The sequence below is a fragment of the Pleurodeles waltl genome, chromosome 7 (genome assembly GCF_031143425.1).
Source record: "Pleurodeles waltl isolate 20211129_DDA chromosome 7, aPleWal1.hap1.20221129, whole genome shotgun sequence".
Classification (NCBI taxonomy): domain Eukaryota; kingdom Metazoa; phylum Chordata; class Amphibia; order Caudata; family Salamandridae; genus Pleurodeles; species Pleurodeles waltl.
In genome coordinates this window covers 8,193,965-8,213,901 of record NC_090446.1, presented here as the reverse complement: position 1 = coordinate 8,213,901, position 19,937 = coordinate 8,193,965, and the positions used below count along the sequence as shown (strand labels likewise).

General features: G+C 40.9%; 1 protein-coding gene across 2 annotated transcripts in view; it reads right to left on the bottom strand.

The window, feature by feature from the left end:
* Window positions 1–19,690, bottom strand: part of LOC138303512 (uncharacterized) — a 111,145-nt gene extending 91,455 nt beyond the window's left edge. Inside the window, exon 1 of one of the 2 annotated variants that reach the window (XM_069242695.1) lies at window positions 18,719–19,690. In XM_069242695.1, coding sequence (XP_069098796.1) covers window positions 18,719–19,151 — 433 coding nt within the window. In that variant the 5' untranslated portion in view covers window positions 19,152–19,690. The remainder of the gene's footprint in view (window positions 1–18,718) is intronic. The other variant, XM_069242696.1, reaches the window with a different exon arrangement.
* Between the last annotated feature and the right edge of the window lie 247 nt (window positions 19,691–19,937).

Here is a 19,937-nt window from a genome sequence, read left to right as displayed (position 1 = left end):
TGGACAAGGCACAAACCAACCTAAAAAAGGTGTTCCACGCTGGCCTTGTTGGGCGGGTGAGGCAGGAGGTGCTTGCCAGGCCACCAATACTTCCAAGTCCCTCAAAGAGGTTCATTCAGTTGTGGACAAGGAGCTTGGCAGGACTTCACTAGGGGAGGGACCTTCTTCATGTCCTGCAACCGTTTTAACCGTGGGAGTTCCAAAAACAACTTGCAGTCTACTTACTCTTCAGGTAAGGGTCTTTGACCCTTACCAGGTTCAGTTGGGTGGCTGCATTCGATTTTGTCTTCAAAACTGTAGTCTTGTTACTCAGGATGCATGGGTATTACAAACTGTTCACAATTCAAACTAGAATTCTATCAAAACTCCCCAACAGCTCATGCTTCCTCCTCCTCTGCATTTTTCCCTACAAGAGTCACATTTTATAGATGCCAAAATTCAAGATTTGCTGCAGAAGCATGTGGTGGCTTACTGCAATCCTCATCTTTCAGGCTTCTGCCGCAACATCTTCTTGGTTCAAAAAAGAGGTGGAGGTCACAGATTGGTGCAGGGATGTGGAATTCCTATCGCCCGACGCCCGGGACATCTTGTTTGGGGTCAAGGGCAACAAGATTTTATGTTTACTTTGTCCTTGGGACAAGTAGGCCCAACCCCCTGCATAACAAACCCTTTGGCTGCCTGTTTACAGAGAGTGGAATTCTCTGCAGTTGAGATAATGTGTTTCCAAAAGATAATGCTGTTCGAACTTGTATTTATGGTTCATTATTTGAATCCTTCATTATTAGGGTGAGTGCTGTAAATAAATGTTTTAAGGTCACACTTCACTACTCACGTTGGTTCCAGTACAAAAAATAAAAAAACGTGTACACACATGTTTGAAAAGTTTAGGCTAAGAGGCTAAGTATAATGCTCCCAGAATGCTCTCTGATTATATGCAAATGAAGTGTCATTTAGTAAAATGTGTTGATGCATGCTAGTATTTCCCAAAAATATTTTTAATGGAAAATCAGTGTAACCATTTTCAACACGATTATGGGAAGCATGAAAATAAACAAACACTGACAAAGCCAACTGATCTGACATATTTTTATAAGTCTTTTAGTTTCATCAATGCGTGTCTTGTTTTGACATGGCTTTTGTAACACTTTATTGTTGTGGGAGCTACCAGGACCTCAACATTGTAACAAACATTGGCAAAACCCCCCCAAAAAGTTTCTGAACTCTTAAAGCACACGTTGCCACCAGCGGCATAACAAAGGCCCCGCAGCCGCCCTCCAGGGGGCCCCTCCAGCACAGCACCTGCCCTGAGTGAGTCTGGAGAGGGGATTCCTCCATGTTCTTTGCAAAGGGGCACCCTCCAGTTTCGTTACGTCACTGTAGTTCCTGACACTGAACAAAACTACTTTGTGTGGCAATATGCTCCTTGTGGAAGAGCAGAATGCGATCACTCACAGTAAAGCCAGCCGAAAGAGAGAGAAATAGAAGTTTAATAAAAACAAAATGTCTTTGTTAACACCAGACCTAATTAGGGACCAAGACCCACATATAGGTAGCTTTTTGCATGTCGCAAACAGCGACTTTCGCTGTTTGCGACATGCAAAAAGCACATTGCGATGCACAAACCCAGTTTTGCGATTCAGTAACCTGGTTACCGAATCACAAAACGGGTTTGCGACTCGCAATTAGTAAGGGGTGTTCCCTTCCTAATTGCAACTCGCAGTGCAATGTAGGATTGTTTTGTGACCGCGAACGCGGGCGCAAACCAATCGCAGTTTGCACCCATTTCAAATGGGTGCTAACACTTTCGCAAAAGGGAAGGGGTCCCCATGGGACCCCTTCCCCATTGTGAATGTCACTGTAAACATTTTTTCAGAGCAGGCAGTGGTCCTAAGGACCACTGCCTGCTCTGAAAAAATGAAACAAAAACGTTTCATTTTTCGTTTTTGTTATGCATCTCGTTTTCCTTTAAGGAAAACGGGCTGCATTACAAAAACAACCCAAAAAACTGCTTTATTGAAAAGCAGTCACAGACATGGTGGTCTGCTGTCTCCAGCAGGCCACCATTCGCGAGGGGGGGGGGGGTCGCAAATTGCGACCCACCTCATGATTATTCATCAGGTGGGCATTTGCGAAGCCCTTGCGAATCACAGATGGTGTCAAGGACACAATCCTACATTCGGATTTGCGACTCGCAATTTGAAGGTCACAAATCTGAACCTACCTACATGTGGCCCCAAATTCTTAAAGAAAGTCACAAAAGTGCACCCATGGTATATGTCGTAACCCTATAAAATATTTGTGAACTGTATTTTAGCATGGGTAAATACGATGTGTAGATTTGCTCATGTGAAAATCTATTGAGCATTTGCAAGTTCATTTTCCCTCCAGCCACTTTCTTCCCAACCCTGGAAGAAGTTCTAATTCTGCCATTGTCAGGAGTAAATGTCCAACCTTTCTTATTATGGGAAAATATTAGAGAGAAGCTGGTAAAAATCTTTAAAACATGCAGGTTAGTAGGTTTGCAGACTCAAAGGCATTCCAGCCCTGGAACTATTGCTTACTGCTTCCTCCAGCCCCAGTATGCAGATCTGCAGAAAGGTGGCAAAATAAGGAAATTGCTGCAGTAGGGATTGAAACTGCAAGTATTCAAGCCCTACTATGGTAGTAGCCCTGGCATAATCAGAGAGGCTATTAATTGCTGCCATAATTTGTCGCCACACTACATGGCACCAAAGGGACAAGTAGATCTTTTAACAGGACAAGTAGATTTGAGAAGCAACCTGTCCCCTGGACAAGTAGATATTTTAATAAATTCCACACCCCTGTTGGTGTTAAACCTAAAGAAGTACCATTTTTACATTGTATACCAACATTTCAAGATGGAAGGTATCCTTCTGTTGACAGACTTACTGCAAATAAGGGACTAGATGGTCCGTCTAGCTTTTTCAGAGAAAGTTCCTATGACAGACAAGGCATGAGCAGAACTCCAATGGTGGTTGGGACATGTGGACGCTTGGAATGGCAGAGCGATCTTCGGGTCCCGACCAGAAGAAGTTATAGAGTCAGATGCCAGCTGATGGGACTGGGGAGCTTGTTGCTGAGATGTTTCTACAGGGAGCAGATGGTCCCTTCAGGAGTTAAGCTTGTACATCAATTGTCTGGAGTTACTGGCCAGGTCATTTGCCATCAGGACTGTCTCCCCCCAAAAGATGTCTTGTTGCATTCTGCTCAGAAAGGACAATATATCAGCGGCTTGATACATCAAGTTAGGGGGTACCAAATCACCCCTACTAATAGAGATTGCAGCACCCAATGGTTGTCTCAGAGCAGCTGTTCCTGGTGGCATGGATGCTTTCCAGCAACAGCTGTGTGTGCCAGGCATTTCGGATGCAGCTTCAGAATTAAACAGGCATGGGCTCCCTGTACCAGAAAGCAATATTCTTCAGCGTGGAGATGCTGGTTGGGTTGGTGCTTGGAATGGCATCTGGATCCTGTGGCAACAGAGATCTCAGATATTGTACATTTCCTGTCTCAGAAGGCAACCAAGGGTCTACCTTACAAGTCAGTAAACAATTTTCATTCTGCCATTTCAGAAGGCCATGTTCGGGTTGACAAAAATCCAGTAGGTATGCATCCAGTATTCTGTAAACCTCTTAACGGCATCAGAGTTTCACATCCTCCCAAACCAACATTTTTTAATTTTTATGGGATGTAAACTTGGTCCTGGATCTTTTCAACAGATGACCTAATAATGAACAACTGACCAGAAAACAACTGTCAGCTAAACTAGCCATGGTGTCATGTCTCACTGCATGTAGGAGGTCTTCAGATGTGAAAGATCTGCATCTTGCAGGTTGAGTATTAACTCCTGAAGAACTAAAACCTTTTCAGAATGTATTTACTATTATGCATTCCCTCTTAATGACAAATTATGGTGGTCATTACGACCCTGGAGGATTACTTCCGCCAGGGCCGCGGGACGCGGTGGCACCGCCGACAGGCCGGCGGTGCCCCGCGGGGCATTCTGACTCCCGCCGGTTTCCCGCTGCCCCCAAGGAATCCTTCAAGCCGGCGCAGCTTGCTGCGCCGGCTTGGGGATTCCGACTCCCCCTCCCGCCATCCAGTTCCTGGCGGTTCTCCCGCCGGGAACCGGATGGCGGGAGGGGGAGTCGCGGGCCCCTGGGGGCCCCTGCAGTGCCCATGCCAACGGCATGGGCACTGCAGGGGCCCCCGTAAGAGGGCCCCAAAATGTATTTCACTGTCTGCATAGCAGACAGTGAAATACGCGACGGGTGCAGTAGCACCCGTCGCACCTTCCCACTCCGCCGGCTCGATTACGAGCCGGCTTCATGGTGGGAAGGTCGTTTTCCCCTGGGCTGGCGGGCGGCCTTTCGGCGGCCGCCCGCCAGCCCAGGGGAAAACTTGGAATACCCTCCGCGGTCTCTGGACCGCGGAGCGGTATTCCTGACACGCAACATTGACGGGCGGCCTCCGCCGCCCGTCAATGTTGGAATGAGGGCCTATGTGTGGTCAAATTTTAAAGAAGTATGAAAATTGAACTTGTGCACTCAGAAGTGATGTTTCAGGTCAATCATTACTTTATTTACAAAAGCCTTTTAAACTGGTTTCAGCTGCAACAATTGCCAGATGTTCAAAATCAGTAATGGTTGAAGCTGGCATTGAAGTTCAGGTGTTTGGTGCTCATTCAGTTTGAGGTGCCATGGCATCCAAGTCATTTTAATTAGGTTCTACTATTAGCAATACTATGAAGCCAGCTGATTGGGCATATGATACAACATTGAAACAATTCTATTATAAACCTGTGGATGATATTGCCTCAGTGGTATAATCAGCTTTAAACTAGCATAACCGGATCCTCCGGTCCTGACATTGAATTAAATATTTGCTAGCATTCGCACCAAGAATTTTCATTTCTATCAAGGAAACTGAGACAAGGATTATCCTAGCCAGGCATATTGATCTTTTGTGAATGTCGTATATTTCTGAAATGTAATTTGTCTAATTTCTTTGTTTTTTCTCATCCGCTTACTGATAGGGATGATAAATGGTTATTATGGTGCCGTATTTTTCTCCTTTTAGGATCTAATCAGAAAACGGATTGGGGACATTGGCATATCGTCTGAGAAGTTGGAGTTTCACGCTTCAGTCGCTGGCTGAGCCGTTGCTCAGAGTTTGACGACATCCGATGGAGTTCGCCCCGGATTCAGCTGATTTGTTCAATGCCAAAGTTCTTAAGGATGTTGTTTGAGGAAAGAAAGAGGCTGCCAAGATAGTGTTGATGGTATTTGCATGGACCTGTGAGCCATGATTGGTGAGTTTGGTGAACAGAGCATCTTTGGATATATAGTTTGCGTTTACTGTTTTTTATTGGCTGCTGTAATTTTGAGTAGTTACGAAAGAAGTATAATCTGAGCCTCTGTGTCCTTAACAGAACTGAAAATTGTTGGTGCGAATGTTAGCACATTTCTCATTCAGAGTCTCAGCTCAATGTCTTTACTTGATTTGAATATTCCTGGCAATCTTTATACAGATCAGAATTTCAATCTACAGGAATGTGTTTAAAAAAAATAGACAGGCCCTTTATAATTTTCCTCTCACCTCTTTTGTAGCTCTCTTATTGTTCCACCCCTTCTCTTGCTCTCGTCTCTTTCTCTGATTTTTGCTTTTGCTTTGTTTCTCCTCTCATCTTTGCAGGTTTTATGTTTCCCCACTGATTTTATATTGTCTCTTTCATTTTGCTGTTTTCACTTTCTTGATCTCTCGCCCCCCTCCTTTTACAAAACCAGAACTACCGTCTTTACTCTTCCTGTCAGCTTTCCTGTGTTTATTCTCACCCATATTTTGGTGTCGCTCCATTTGCATCTTTTCACCTTTTCTGTAAATTTGGTCCTCCTTCTTCCAGTGCACTTACGTGTCCTTTAAGAGTTTGCTTTGATACATCTCTCCTCTATATCCCCTCTTTTTACAGCTCCTTGCCTACGCTCTTCTTTTTACCTTAATGTTTTGTCCTGTTCATCCCGTTCAGTTGCATTCAGTGCCCCTCACTCCACTGTTCTCAGTTGGTCTTACTGTACTTGATTTTACGTCTAAATAGGAAATTGCCATCAAAGAGCTGCTTCCTGCAGATTAAAATGACATAAAATAAAGTTTTAAAAAAGAAAGAAGACGATCTGCTTGCTGTAGTTGACCGCTGCTAGTAATTGGAGACCACAAATAACTCATCTGTCATTGAAGAACTGGAATCTGAAGCAAATCACTTGGTCTTCAGGAGAGATGCTGGACTACTGTCTGTGTGATGCCTCGCAAGTCAAGCCACCCAAGTTAGTAATTAAGTTTGAATTGTTGCAATCACTCGCCAAGACTGAAATCTGCTTAGTTACCTGATTTGGATACTAACAGTGGCTCTTGCTCCATCTTGTGACTGCCTACAGCTAATATATTTTAAAGGGAGGTAAATAAGCACCAGGGGCCAGATGTGTGTAACGTTTTGCATGGCGCAAACTGCGAAATTCGCAGTTTGCGCCATGCAAAACACGCATCGCGATGCACATTCCCATTTTGCAAGTCGGTAACTTGGTTACCGACTCGCAAAATGGGAATGCAACTCGCAAATAGGAAGGGGTGTTTCCCTTCCTATTTGCGATTCGCACCGCGATGGAGAATTGCTTTGTGACCGCTAACGTGGTCGCAAAGTAATTTGCAGTTAGCACCCATGTGAAGTGGGTGCTAACTCATTCGCAAAACCTTCCCCTTTGACAATGGCTCCAAAAATATTTTTTCAGAGTAGGCAGTGGTCCTATGGACCACTGCCTACTCTGAAAAAATGAAACCAAATGGTTTAATTTTTCCAAGTGTATTGCAAATAGTTTTCCTTTAAGGAAAACAGGCTGCAATACAAAAAAAAAAAAAAAAAAAAACTGCTTTATTAAAAAAACAGTCACAGACATGGTGGTCTGCTGTCTCCAGCAGGCCATCATCCCTGTGAGTGCAGGGAATCGCAAGGGGGTCGCAAATTGCGACCCACCTCATTAATATTAACGAGGTGGGTCTTTGCGACCCCCTTGCGACACCATTCTGCATATGAGTTTGCGACTCACAAATTGCGAGTCGCTCCGACTCACAATTTGCGACTCGCAAACCCATTTCTACCTACATCTGGCCCCAGATCCATACAGTGTGTGGACATTAGCACATTCCATCTTATTGTATGTCGGTTTTTTGTACACTGATCAATTACTGATGTAAACTAAACCCTGAAATGGCACCTCGTATATAGGAAGTGGAAACTAGTTTGGAAGAAGCTAGAATACCATGAGCTTTGAAAGAACCTAAAATACCACAAATGTTTTAGGCATCTTCAATTTGTGAAACTCAGTTAACCCTTCCAAGGTTCACGTTTTTGTCAGGGGCAGTTTGTGGACCGTCAGCATTGTATCAAACTTTAAATCCTGCAGGATGCAAGCTCCTAAAAGTTGCTCTCGCATTTATTTTTTCATTTGTAAAGCCCTGTCAGGTGCAGAAGCCCCTGCAGAGCTGTGATTTATGTTTTTGTTTATTAATAATTGACAATTGTCCCAAAAAGGCACCCTACATCACTATAGGCATAGTAAAAAAGAATGCTGTCCTCTTTATGAAGCAGATGGTTGACTTTCAACTACAACTGCAGATCTGCAGGCACAAAATAAGGAAAATACGTTCACAATTTATTTTATCTAACTTACGTTCACTACGCTGTAGTGGACATAAGATAGTGCTGTACAAAACACTACAATCTACTGTAGACCATGGTGTTTATACAAGCTTTCCAGTGCTGAGGGTACAATAAAATAACTACCATCTGGAACTACATAAGAGACAGTACCCTTTACACTGTACCTATATCTCCATTGAGCTGTAAGTACTGTATTAAACACTATAATCTGGTACTACATAGCAGAAAGTACTCTACTCTCTATCTATATGTCCACTCTACTGTATGTAATGTATAAAACAGTACAATTTGGTATCACACAGCAGAAAGTACTCCTTACACTATATCTATGTCCATTACACGGTAAGTACTGTATAACACACTAGAATATAGTACTACACAGCAGATCATACTCTTTACACTAAAGCTCTATGTCCACTATGCTGTACGTACTGTATAAAACATTATAATCTAATATTACATAGCACAAAGTACTCTTTACACTATATCTGTGCCCACTATGCTGTAAGTACTGTATAAAACACTTTAATCTATTGTAGACTTACTGTTTTTACTAATTTCCCAGTACTGGGGGTACAATAAAATAACTATCACCTGGTTCTACATAAGAGACAGTAAACTTTGCACTGTATCTATATGCCCACTCTGCTGTAAGTACTGGATACAAGACTGGAATCTAGTACAACACAATAGAAAGTACTCTTTACACTATGTATGTCCATTACGCTGTAAATACTGTATAAAAACTATAATCTATTGTAAACTACTGTTTTTGCTAATTACCCAGTACTGAGGGTACAATGTAATAACTGCCAACTAGTACTTCATAACAGGCAGTACTCTTTACACTCAACCTATATCTCCACTGTGCCGTAACTATGTATCACACACTATAATCTAGTATCACAAGGCAGATCATACTCTTTACACTATAGCTCTATGTCCACTATGCTGTAAGTACTGTATAAAACTATATACTCTAGTATTAAGTAGTAGAAAGTACTCTTTACACTATGTATGTCCATTACTCTGTAAGTACTCTATAAAACACTATAATCTGATACTACATAGCAGAAGGTACTCTATTCTGTATCTATATGTCCACTCTATTGTAAGTACTGTATAAAACACCAGAATCTATTGTAGACTCTACTGTTGTTTACTAATTATCCACTACTGAGGGTACAATAAAATAACCACCATCTGGAACTACATAAGAGACAGTACTCTTTACACTGTACCTGTATCCTCACTGTGCTGTAAGTACAGTAGAAAACCTATAATCTAGTACTACATAGCAGAAAGTACTCTTTACACTGTCTCTATGTTCTCTGCACTGTAAGTAATGTATAAAACAGTATCATTTGGTATTACACAGCGGAAAGCACTCTTTACACTATATCTGTATTCACTGCACTGTATCAAAATTCCCACTATGTTGTAAGTATTGTATAAAATACTATAATCTAGTACAACACAACAGAAAGTATTCTTTACACAAGTATGTCCATTACGCTGTAAGTACAATATATTGTACACTGTACTGTGTTTACTAATTTCCCAGTACTGAGGGTACAATAAAATAACTATAATCTGGTTCTACATAAGAGACAGTACACTTTGCACTGTATATATATATATATATATGCCCACTATGCTGTAAGTACTGTATAAAAGACTATAATCTAGTACAACACAAGAGAAAGTACTCTTACACTATGTATATCCATTATGATGTAAGTACTGTATAAAACACTATAATATATTGTACACTGTACTGTTTTTACTAATTATCCAGTACTGGGGGTACAATGTAATACCTGCCAACTAGTACTTCATAACAGGCAGGACTCTTTACACTCTACCTATATCCCCACTGTGCTGTAACTACTGCATAAAACATTATAATCTAGTAATACATAACAGAGAATGCTCGTTACACTGTAGCTATATCTCCCTGCACTGTAAGTACTGTATAAAACACTATAATCTATTGTAGACTCTACTGTTGTTTACTAATTATGCACTACTGAGGGTACAATAAAGTAACTACCATTTGGTACTACATACGAGACAGTACTCTTTCCACGGTACCTATATCTTCACTGCGCTGTAAGTACTGTAAAAAAAACTATAATCTAGTACTACATAGCACAAAGTACTCTTCACACTGTCTCTATATGTCCACTGTACGTAATGTATAAAACAGTATAATTTGGTATTACACCGCAGAAAATACTCGTTACACTATATCTATGTCCATTGCACTTTGAGTACTGTATAACACACTATAATATAGTACTAAACAGCAGAGCATACTCTTTACACTATAGCTCTACGTCCACTATGCTGTAAGTACTATATAAAACATTATAATCTGGTATTATATAGCAGAAAGTACTCTTTACACGATATCTGTGCCCACTATGCTGTAAATACTGTATAAAACACTATAATCTATTGTAGACTGTACTGTTTTTACTTATTTCCCCAGTACTGAGGGTACAATAAAAATAACTATCACCTTGTTCTACTTAAGAGACAGTACACTTTGCACTGTATCTATATGCCCACTATGCTGTAAATATTGCATAAAAGACTATAATGGAGTACAACACAACAAAAAGTACTCTTTACACTATGTATGTCCATTTCGCTGTAAGTACTGTATAAAAACTATAATCTATTGTAAACTGTACTGTTTTTACTAATAATCCAGTACTGGGGGTACAATGTAATAACTGCCAACTAGTACTTCATAACAGGCAGTACTCTTTACACTCTACCTATATCTCCACTGTGCTGTAAGTACTGTATAACACATTATAATCTAGTACTACATAGCAGAGAGTACTCTTTACACTATAGCTCTATGTCCACTATGCTGTAAATACTATATAAAACATTATAATCTAGTATAACATAGCAGAAAGTACTCTTAACACATTATCTGTGCCCACTATGCTGCAAATACTGTATAAAGCACTATAATCTATTGTAGACTGTGCTGTTTTTACTAATTTCCCAGTACTGATGGTACAGTAAAATAGCTATCAGCTGGTTCTACATAACAGACAGTACACTCTGCACTGTATCTATATGCCCACTCTGCTCTAAGTACTGTATAAAAGACTATAATCTAGCACAACACAACAGAAAGTACTCTTTATAGTACGTATGTCCATTACGCTGTAAATACTGTATAAAAACTATAATCTATTGTAAACTACTGTTTTTTAATAATTACCCAGTACTGAGGGTGCAATGTAATTCTTGCCAACTAGTACTTCATAACAGGCGGTACTCTTTACACTCAACCTAGATCTCCACTGCGCTGTAACTACTGTATCACACACTATAATCTAGAATCACACAGCAGATCATACTCTTTACACTATAGCTCTATGTCCACTATGCTGTAAGTACTGTATCAAACTATATACTCTAGTATTAAATAGTAGAAAGTACTCTTTACACTATGTATGTCCATTACTCTGTAAGTACTGTATAAAACACTATAATCTGATACTACGTAGCAGAAGGTACTCTATTCTGTATCTATATGTCCACTCTACTGTAAGTACTGTATAAAACACCAGAATCTATTGTAGACTCTACTGTTGTTTACTAATTATCCACTACTGAGGGTACAATCAAATAACCACCATCTGGTACTTCATAAGAGACAGTACTCTTTACACTGTACCTGTATCCTCACTGTGCTGTAAGTACTGTACAAAAACTATAATCTAGTACTACATAGCAGGAAGTACTCTTTACACTGTCTCTATGTCCCCTGCACTGTAAGTCAGTGGTTCCCAACCTGTGGTCCGGGGACCCCTGGGGGTCCGCGAAGCCTTCTCAGGGGGTCCGTGAGAGCCTAGAAAATTAAAAAATATCTACAAATATTGACAAATTAGGTCTCCAGTTTCCAGTAATGACTCAGACGGGGGTCCCCGGATTCCAATGATGATTCAGTGGGGGTCCTTGGGTTCCATTAATGTTAAAGTGGGGGTCCACAGAAATCAAAAGGTTGGGAACCACTGCTGTAAGTAATGGGTAAAACAGTATAATTTGGTATTACACAGCAGAAAGCACTCTTTACACTATATCTGTATCCACTGCACTGTATCTATATTCCCACTATGCTGTAAGTATTGTATAAAAGACTATAATCTAGTACAACACAACAGAAAGTATTCTTTACACAAGTATGTCCATTACGCTGTAAGTACAATATATTGTACACTGTACTGTTTTTACTAATTTCCCAGTACTGAGAGTACAATAAAATAACTATTATCTGGTTCTACATAAGAGACAGTACACTTTGTACTGTATCTATATGCCCACTATGCTGTAAGTACTGTATAAAAGACTATAATCTAGTACAACACAACAGAAAGTACTGTTACACTATGTATATCCATTATGATGTAAGTACTGTATAAAACACTATAATATATTGTACACTGTACTGTTTTGACTAATTATCCAGTACTGGGGGTACAATGTAATAACTGCCAACTAGTACTCCATAACAGGCAGGACTCTTTACACTCTACCTATATCTCCACTGTGCTGTAAGTACTGCATAAAACATTATAATCTAGTAATACATAACAGAGAGTGCTCGTTACACTGTAGCTATATCTCCATGCACTGTAAGTACTGTATAAAACACTATAATCTATTGTAAACTCTACTGTTGTTTACTAATTATGCACTACTGAGGGTACAATAAAGTAACTACCATCTGGTACTACATAACAGACAGTACTCTTTCCACGGTACCTGCATCTTCACTGCGCTGTAAGTACTGTAAAAAAAAAACTATAATCTAGTACTACATAGCACAAAGTACTCTTCACACTGTCTCTTTATGTCCACTGCACTGTACGTAATGTATAAAACAGAATAATTTGGTATTACACAGCAGAAAGTACTTGTTACACTATATCTATGTCCATTACACTGTAAGTACTGTATAACACTCTATAATCTAGTACTAAACAGCAGATCATACTCTTTACACTATAGCTCTATGTCCACTATGCTGTAAATCCTGTATAAAACATTATAATCTGGTATTATATAGCAGAAAGTACTCTTTACACGATATCTGTGCCCACTATGCTGTAAGTACTGTATAAAACACTATAATCTATTGTAGACTGTACTGTTTTTACTGATTTCCCCAGTACTGAGGGTAAAGTAAAATAACTATCATCTGGTACTACATAAGAGACAGTACTCTTTACACTGTACCTGTATCCTCACTGTGCTGTAAGTACTGTACAAAAACTATAATCTAGTACTACATAGCAGGAAGTACTCTTTACACTGTCTCTATGTCCCCTGCACTGTAAGTAATGGGTAAAACAGTATAATTTGGTATTACACAGCAGAAAGCACTCTTTACACTATATCTGTATCCACTGCACTGTATCTATATTCACACTATGCTGTGAGTATTGTATAAAAGACTATAATCTAGTACAACACAACAGAAAGTATTCTTTACACAAGTATGTCCATTACGCTGTAAGTACAATATATTGTACACTGTACTGTTTTTACTAATTTCCCAGTACTGAGAGTACAATAAAATAACTATCATCTGGTTCTACATAAGAGACAGTACACTTTGCACTGTATATATATATATATATATATATGCCCACTATGCTATAAGTACTGTATAAAAGACTATAATCTAGTACAACACAATAGAAAGTACTGTTACACTATGTATATCCATTATGATGTAAGTACTGTATAAAACACTATAATATATTGTACACTGTACTGTTTTGACTAATTATCCAGTACTGGGGGTACAATGTAATACCTGCCAACTAGTACTTCATAACAGGCAGGACTCTTTACACTCTACCTATGTCTCCACTGTGCTGTAAGTACTGCATAAAACATTATAATCTAGTAATACATAACAGAGAGTGCTCGTTACACTGTAGCTATATCTCCATGCACTGTAAGTACTGTATAAAACACTATAATCTATTGTAGACTCTACTGTTGTTTACTAATTATGCACTACTGAGGGTACAATAAAGTAACTACCATCTGGTACTACATAACAGACAGTACTCTTTCCACGGTACCTGTATCTTCTCTGCGCTGTAAGTACTGTAAAAAAACTATAATCTAGTACTACATAGCACAAAGTACTCTTCACACTGTTTCTGTATGTCCACTGCACTGTACGTAATGTATAAAACAGTATAATTTGGTATTACACAGCAGAAAGTACTCGTTACACTATATCTATGTCCATTACACTGTAAGTACTGTATAACACTCTATAATCTAGTACTAAACAGCAGATCATACTCTTTACACTATAGCTCTATGTCCACTATGCTGTAAGTCCTGTATAAAACATTATAATCTGGTATTATATAGCAGAAAGTATTCTTTACACGATATCTGTGCCCACTATGCCGTAAGTACTGTATAAAACACTATAATCTATTGTAGACTGTACTGTTTTTACTTATTTCCCCAGTACTGAGGGTAAAGTAAAATAACTATCATATGGTTCTACATAAGAGACAGTACTCTTTACACTATGTCCATTTCACTGTAAGTACTGTATAAAAACTATAATCTATTGTAAACTGTACTGTTTTTACTAATTATCCAGTACTGGGGGTACAATGTAATAGCTGCCAACTAGTACTTCATAACAGGGAGTACTCTTTACACTCTACCTATATCTCCACTGTGCTGTAAGTACTGTATAACACATTATAATCTAGTACTACACAGCAGAGAGTACTCTTTACACTATAGCTCTATGTCCACTATGCTGCAAATACTGTATAAAACATTATAATCTAGTATTACATAGCAGAAAGTACTCTTTACACGATATCTGTGCCCACTATGCTGCAAATACTGTATAAAGCACTATAATCTATTGTAGACTGTGCTGTTTTTACTAATTTCCCAGTACTGAGGGTAAAGTAAAATTACTATCATCTGGTTCTACATAAGAGACAGTACACTCTGCACTGTATCTATATGCCCACCCTGCTGTAAGTACTGTATAAAAGACTATAATCTAGTTCAACACAACAGAAAGTACTCTTTACAGTACGTATGTCCATTACTCTAAGTACTGTATAAAATACTATAATCTGGTACTACACAGCAGAAAGTACTTTACTCTGTATCTATATGTCCACTCTACTGTATGTACAGTATAAAACACTAGCATATATTGTAGACACTACTGTTGTTTACTAATTATCCACTACTGAGGGTACAATAAAATAACTACCATCTGGTACTACGTAAGAGACAGTACTCCTTACACTGTACCTATATCTTCACTGCACTGTAAGTACTGTAAAAACACTATAAGTACTACATAGCAGAAAGTACTCTTTACACTGTCTCTATATGTCCACTGCACTGTAAGTAATGTATAAAACAATATAATTTGGTATTACACAGCAGAGAGTACTCTTTACACTATATCTATGTCCACTGCACTGTATCTATCTATATTCCCACTATGCTGTAAGTACTGTATAAAAGTCTATAATCAAGTACAACACAACAGAAAGTATTCTTTACACAAGTATGTCCATTACGCGATAATTACTGCATAAAACACTATAATCTATTGTAGACTCTACTGTTGTTTACTAAATATCCACTACTGTGGGTACAATAAAATAACTACCGTCTGGTACTACATAAGAGACAGTAATCTTTACACTGTACCTATATGTTCATTGCGCTGTAAGTACTGTAGAAAAACTATAATCTAGTACTACATAGCAGAAAGTACTCTTTCACTGTCTCTCTATGTCCACTGCACAGTAAGCAATGTACAATTTGGTAATACACAGCAGATCATACTCTTTACACTATAGCTCTATGTCCACTATGCTGTAAGTACTGTATAAAACATTATAATCTAGTATTAGATAGCAGAAAGTACTCTTTACACTATATCTGTGCCCACTATGCTGTAAGTACTGTATAAAACACTATAATCTATTGTAGACTCTACTGTGTTTACTAGTTTCCCTGAACTGAGAGTACAATAACATAACTAACATCTGGTTCCTCATAAGAAATAAAACACTATCATCTAGTACTACATAGCAGAGAGTACCCTTTACACTATAGCTATATGTTCACTGTGCTGTAAGTACTGTATAAAACACTATAATCTAGTACTACATAGCAGAGAGTGCTCTTTACACATATAGCTATGTCTCTACTGCACTGCAACGGCAGAAAGTACTCTTTACACATATAGCTATATCTCTACTGCGCTGTAAGTACTATATAAAGCAGTATAATCTAGTACTACACAGCATAGAGTACTCTTTACACATATAGCTATATCTCCACTGCTCTATAAGTACTGTATAAAACACTAATCTAGTACTACATAGCAGAGAGTACTCTTTACACTATAGCTATATCTCCACTGCGCTGTAAGTACTGTAGAAAACACTATAATCTAGTACTACATAGCAGAGAGTGCTCTTTACACATATAGCTATGTCTCTACTGCACTGTAAGTACTGTATAAAACACTATAATCTAGTACTACATAGCAGAGTGCTGTTTACACATATAGATATAGCTCCACTGTGCTGTAAGTACTGTATAAAACACTATAATATAGTACTACACAGCAGAGTACTCATTACACATACAGCTATATCTCCACTGTGCTGTAGGTACTATATAAAACACTATGGGCCAGATGTAAAAAGGCGTTTGCCAGTCGCAAACAGCTAAAAACGCCATTTGCGAGGTGCAAAAGCCTCACCGGTATGCAGAAATGCATTTTGCGAGTCGGATCCGACTCGCAAAATGCATTTCTGACTCGCAAATAGGAAGGGGTGTTCCCTTCCTATTTGCGACTCGCAATGCAATGCAATTTCATTTGCGACCGCTTACCATCCACTTGAAGTGGATGGTAACCCAGTCGCAAACGGGAAGGTGTCCCCATGGGACCCCTTTCCCTTTGTGAATGAAAAAAATATTTTTTTTTTCAGGGCAGGCAGTGGTCCAATAGACCACTGCCTGCCCTAAAAAAAAAAAAAAACAGAAACTAAAGGTTTCGGGGTTTTTTCCAAGTGCAGCTTGTTTTCCTTTAAGGAAAACGGGCTGCAGTTGGAAAAAAAAAAACTGCTTTATTAAAAAGCAGTCACGGACATGGTGGTCTGCTGACTCCAGCAGGCCACCATCCCCGTGAGTGCCCATACTCACAATGGGGTCGCAAACTGAAACCCACCTCATTAATATTAATGAGGTGGGTCTTTGCGACCCCATTGCGAGTTGCAGAAGGTGTCTGAGACACCTTTCTGCATACCAAATTGCGACTTGCAATTTGCGAGACGCACGGACTCGCAAATTGCAAGTCGCAAGTTGGTTTCTTCCTACATCTGGCCCTATAATCTAGTAGTACATAGCACAGAGTACTCTTTACACTATATCTATAAGCCCACTATGCTTTAAGTACTGTATAAAATACTATATATATATATATACATAACCCAGTACTACATATCAGACAGTAATCTTTACACTCGAGCTATACGCCCACTATGCTAGAAATACTGTATAAAACGCTATAATCTAGTACTGCAAAGCAGACAGTACTCTTTGCACTGTGGCTACAACACAGCAAATAGTGGAGGTGGAGCCACAAAGCACAGCGGGTGCTCCTTCCCGTGCTGGAGGTGTGTAGTGAAATATGTGTTTTGACCACTGACTATGTGTTGCACCACTTTGCACTAGGCTTAGCTGCCCACTGTCACATCAGTGTTCACACATTTTGTATTCAGTTTAGCCTTAGATTAATTCTGCCTATTGACGTTATCGTAGCATTAGACACTGCCATGTTAAAGGCTGCCAGTGATTTTCCATATTGAAACCTGGGCATTCGGTCTTGTTTTCGTGCTTTTTCTCACCAAGGGCTTTGGTTGATAAGGAGGTACTCAGACAGCAGGGAACGGCCTTGCTTTGACTTGACATCTTGGGATTGTGAGCAATCCCCAACGTGTTATTTTCAAAGCATACCTAAACTAGCCAGCATGTTTGAATCGCAAAAGGAGGGTTTATTCCATAAAGCTCCTTTGGTTTTTTAAGAGATAAAAAGACCCATTGCGACAGTGAGAGATGGAGTGGCCGCAATCAGGATTCAGACGTAGGATGCCTGATTAAGGTTTCCAGTGAGGGCAGAGATCTCTCTTTCTCTCAGTCGAAGGGGGTCATTGGCTTGCTGGCATGAGAAAGATGAAGCACCCGACAGGCTACAATGATGTATTTTTAATTCATTATTTGTTTTGCATTATAATATAGATACATATATTTGCTGTGTATATTGCAGTGGAGAATGATTTTGGTATGTTTTCATTTAATTGTTGTGCCTATCTTTAAACATGTGCTTTCAACATGCTAATCTCCTTTTAGGAACCTTACGTGATGAAATAATAAATGTCTTCTTTGGACTAAGACGTGCATTCCAGAGATTTTTGTCAGCTGGGTCATTAGTGAAAAGCAAAACAAGGTGATGAACAGCACAGACTGTCTGGCTCTGTCCTCCCCACATGGCTATAGAAATAAAGAAAACACAGGTAGGTGCTGTATACACACCCTCCTTGACAGGGCTTTTCTAAAAGTGTAAAATGTCTGAATTTGTCAGGAACAACCAAAACTTGACAAGAAAACGTGGTGCCATCCTGCAGCAAATAGTAACCTGTAAGGGCTTGCAACATATCTATATTTCCCAGGGAAACTCAAAAACAGACACATTTCTATTTTGGGCGACATTGTTCAAGCCTACTTTTGCATGTCAATATAAAAGTTAGGTTATTTAGCTATGTTTGGAGGAGGCTGTTTGTTTGTTATTCCTGTATATCATGCCACCATTATATTGCAATATATAACTGAAACGTTATAGTGTGGTTTAGAGACTTTTATCCTTACCTGCAGCAGAATTTTCATTTTTCTCTTCTTTACGGTCCTGAGCTTCCCTGAAAAAGGTGCCCTCCTGAGATTGAAACATCACCCACTTAATGAGGCCGGGTGGTTTACTGTGCGGCGGGCTCTCGGCTTCTTGGGCTTTTGCACGGTTGATGTCTCCCAGATGCTGCACGGCCAGGGGCTCGCCCCCTCCCTCACATGTCACGAGGCAGCTGGAGTCCTGACGTCCCTGTGAATAGGTTTCCTGTCCAGCTTCAGACGTCACCAGGGCATGGGGAAGCTCATCGGCATCTTCCATTTTTACCAACTTGGCAAAGTTGCGCTTGTCCCCGGCCGAAGGCTGCGCCTCGATCCGCAGCCATCTGATGGGCCCTCGGTGGCCTCCGGCGCTGCTCTGCGGGGCCTCGGCGGAGTCGGCGGGGAGCGCGCGATCCATGCTAGAAGGGCCTGCGCCACCTCAAGCCTCGGGGTCTGCCCGGCCTGGGGGGCTGGTTCCTACCCTGGAACCGTCCTCGCGGCGAGCGGCGGACAGCGCGACCCCTGGGCCTGCGCTCGGCTCCTCCGCCTACTCCTCGGGCGGTGCATCCTCCCGCCGCATGGACAGCTTCCGCCGCCTAGGAGCCGCGCTCGGGCGGGGGTCTAGCGCTGCATCGACCTCGGACGTGTCTCACCTTCTCCCGCTCCTCCGCCCAAGCGCGGCCTCGGGATCTCCTCGCAGCAGCCACCGGTGCGGAGCGACCTGAGGCTGGAGCCCGGCTACTCACACACTCACCGGGCGCGGACTGCGCATGCGCAGGGCGCAGACACTATCCGGCGCGGGCACAGATACACTCACCTGCGCAGAGCACAGACACTATCCGGCGCGGACACAGATACACTCACCTGCGCAGAGCACAGACACTATCCGCGCGGCTCTGACCTGAGGCTGAAGCCCGGGTACTCACACACTCACCGGGCGCGGACTGCGCATGCGCAGGGCGCAGACACTATCCGGCGCGGACACAGATACACTCACCTGCGCAGAGCACAGACACTATCCGCGCGGCTCTGACCTGAGGCTGGAGCCCGGGTACTCACACACTCACCGGGCGCGGACTGCGCATGCGCAGAGCGCAGACACTATCCGGCGCGGACACAGATACACTCACCTGCGCAGAGCACAGACACTATCCGGCGCGGACACAGATACACTCACCTGCGCAGAGCACAGACACTATCCGGC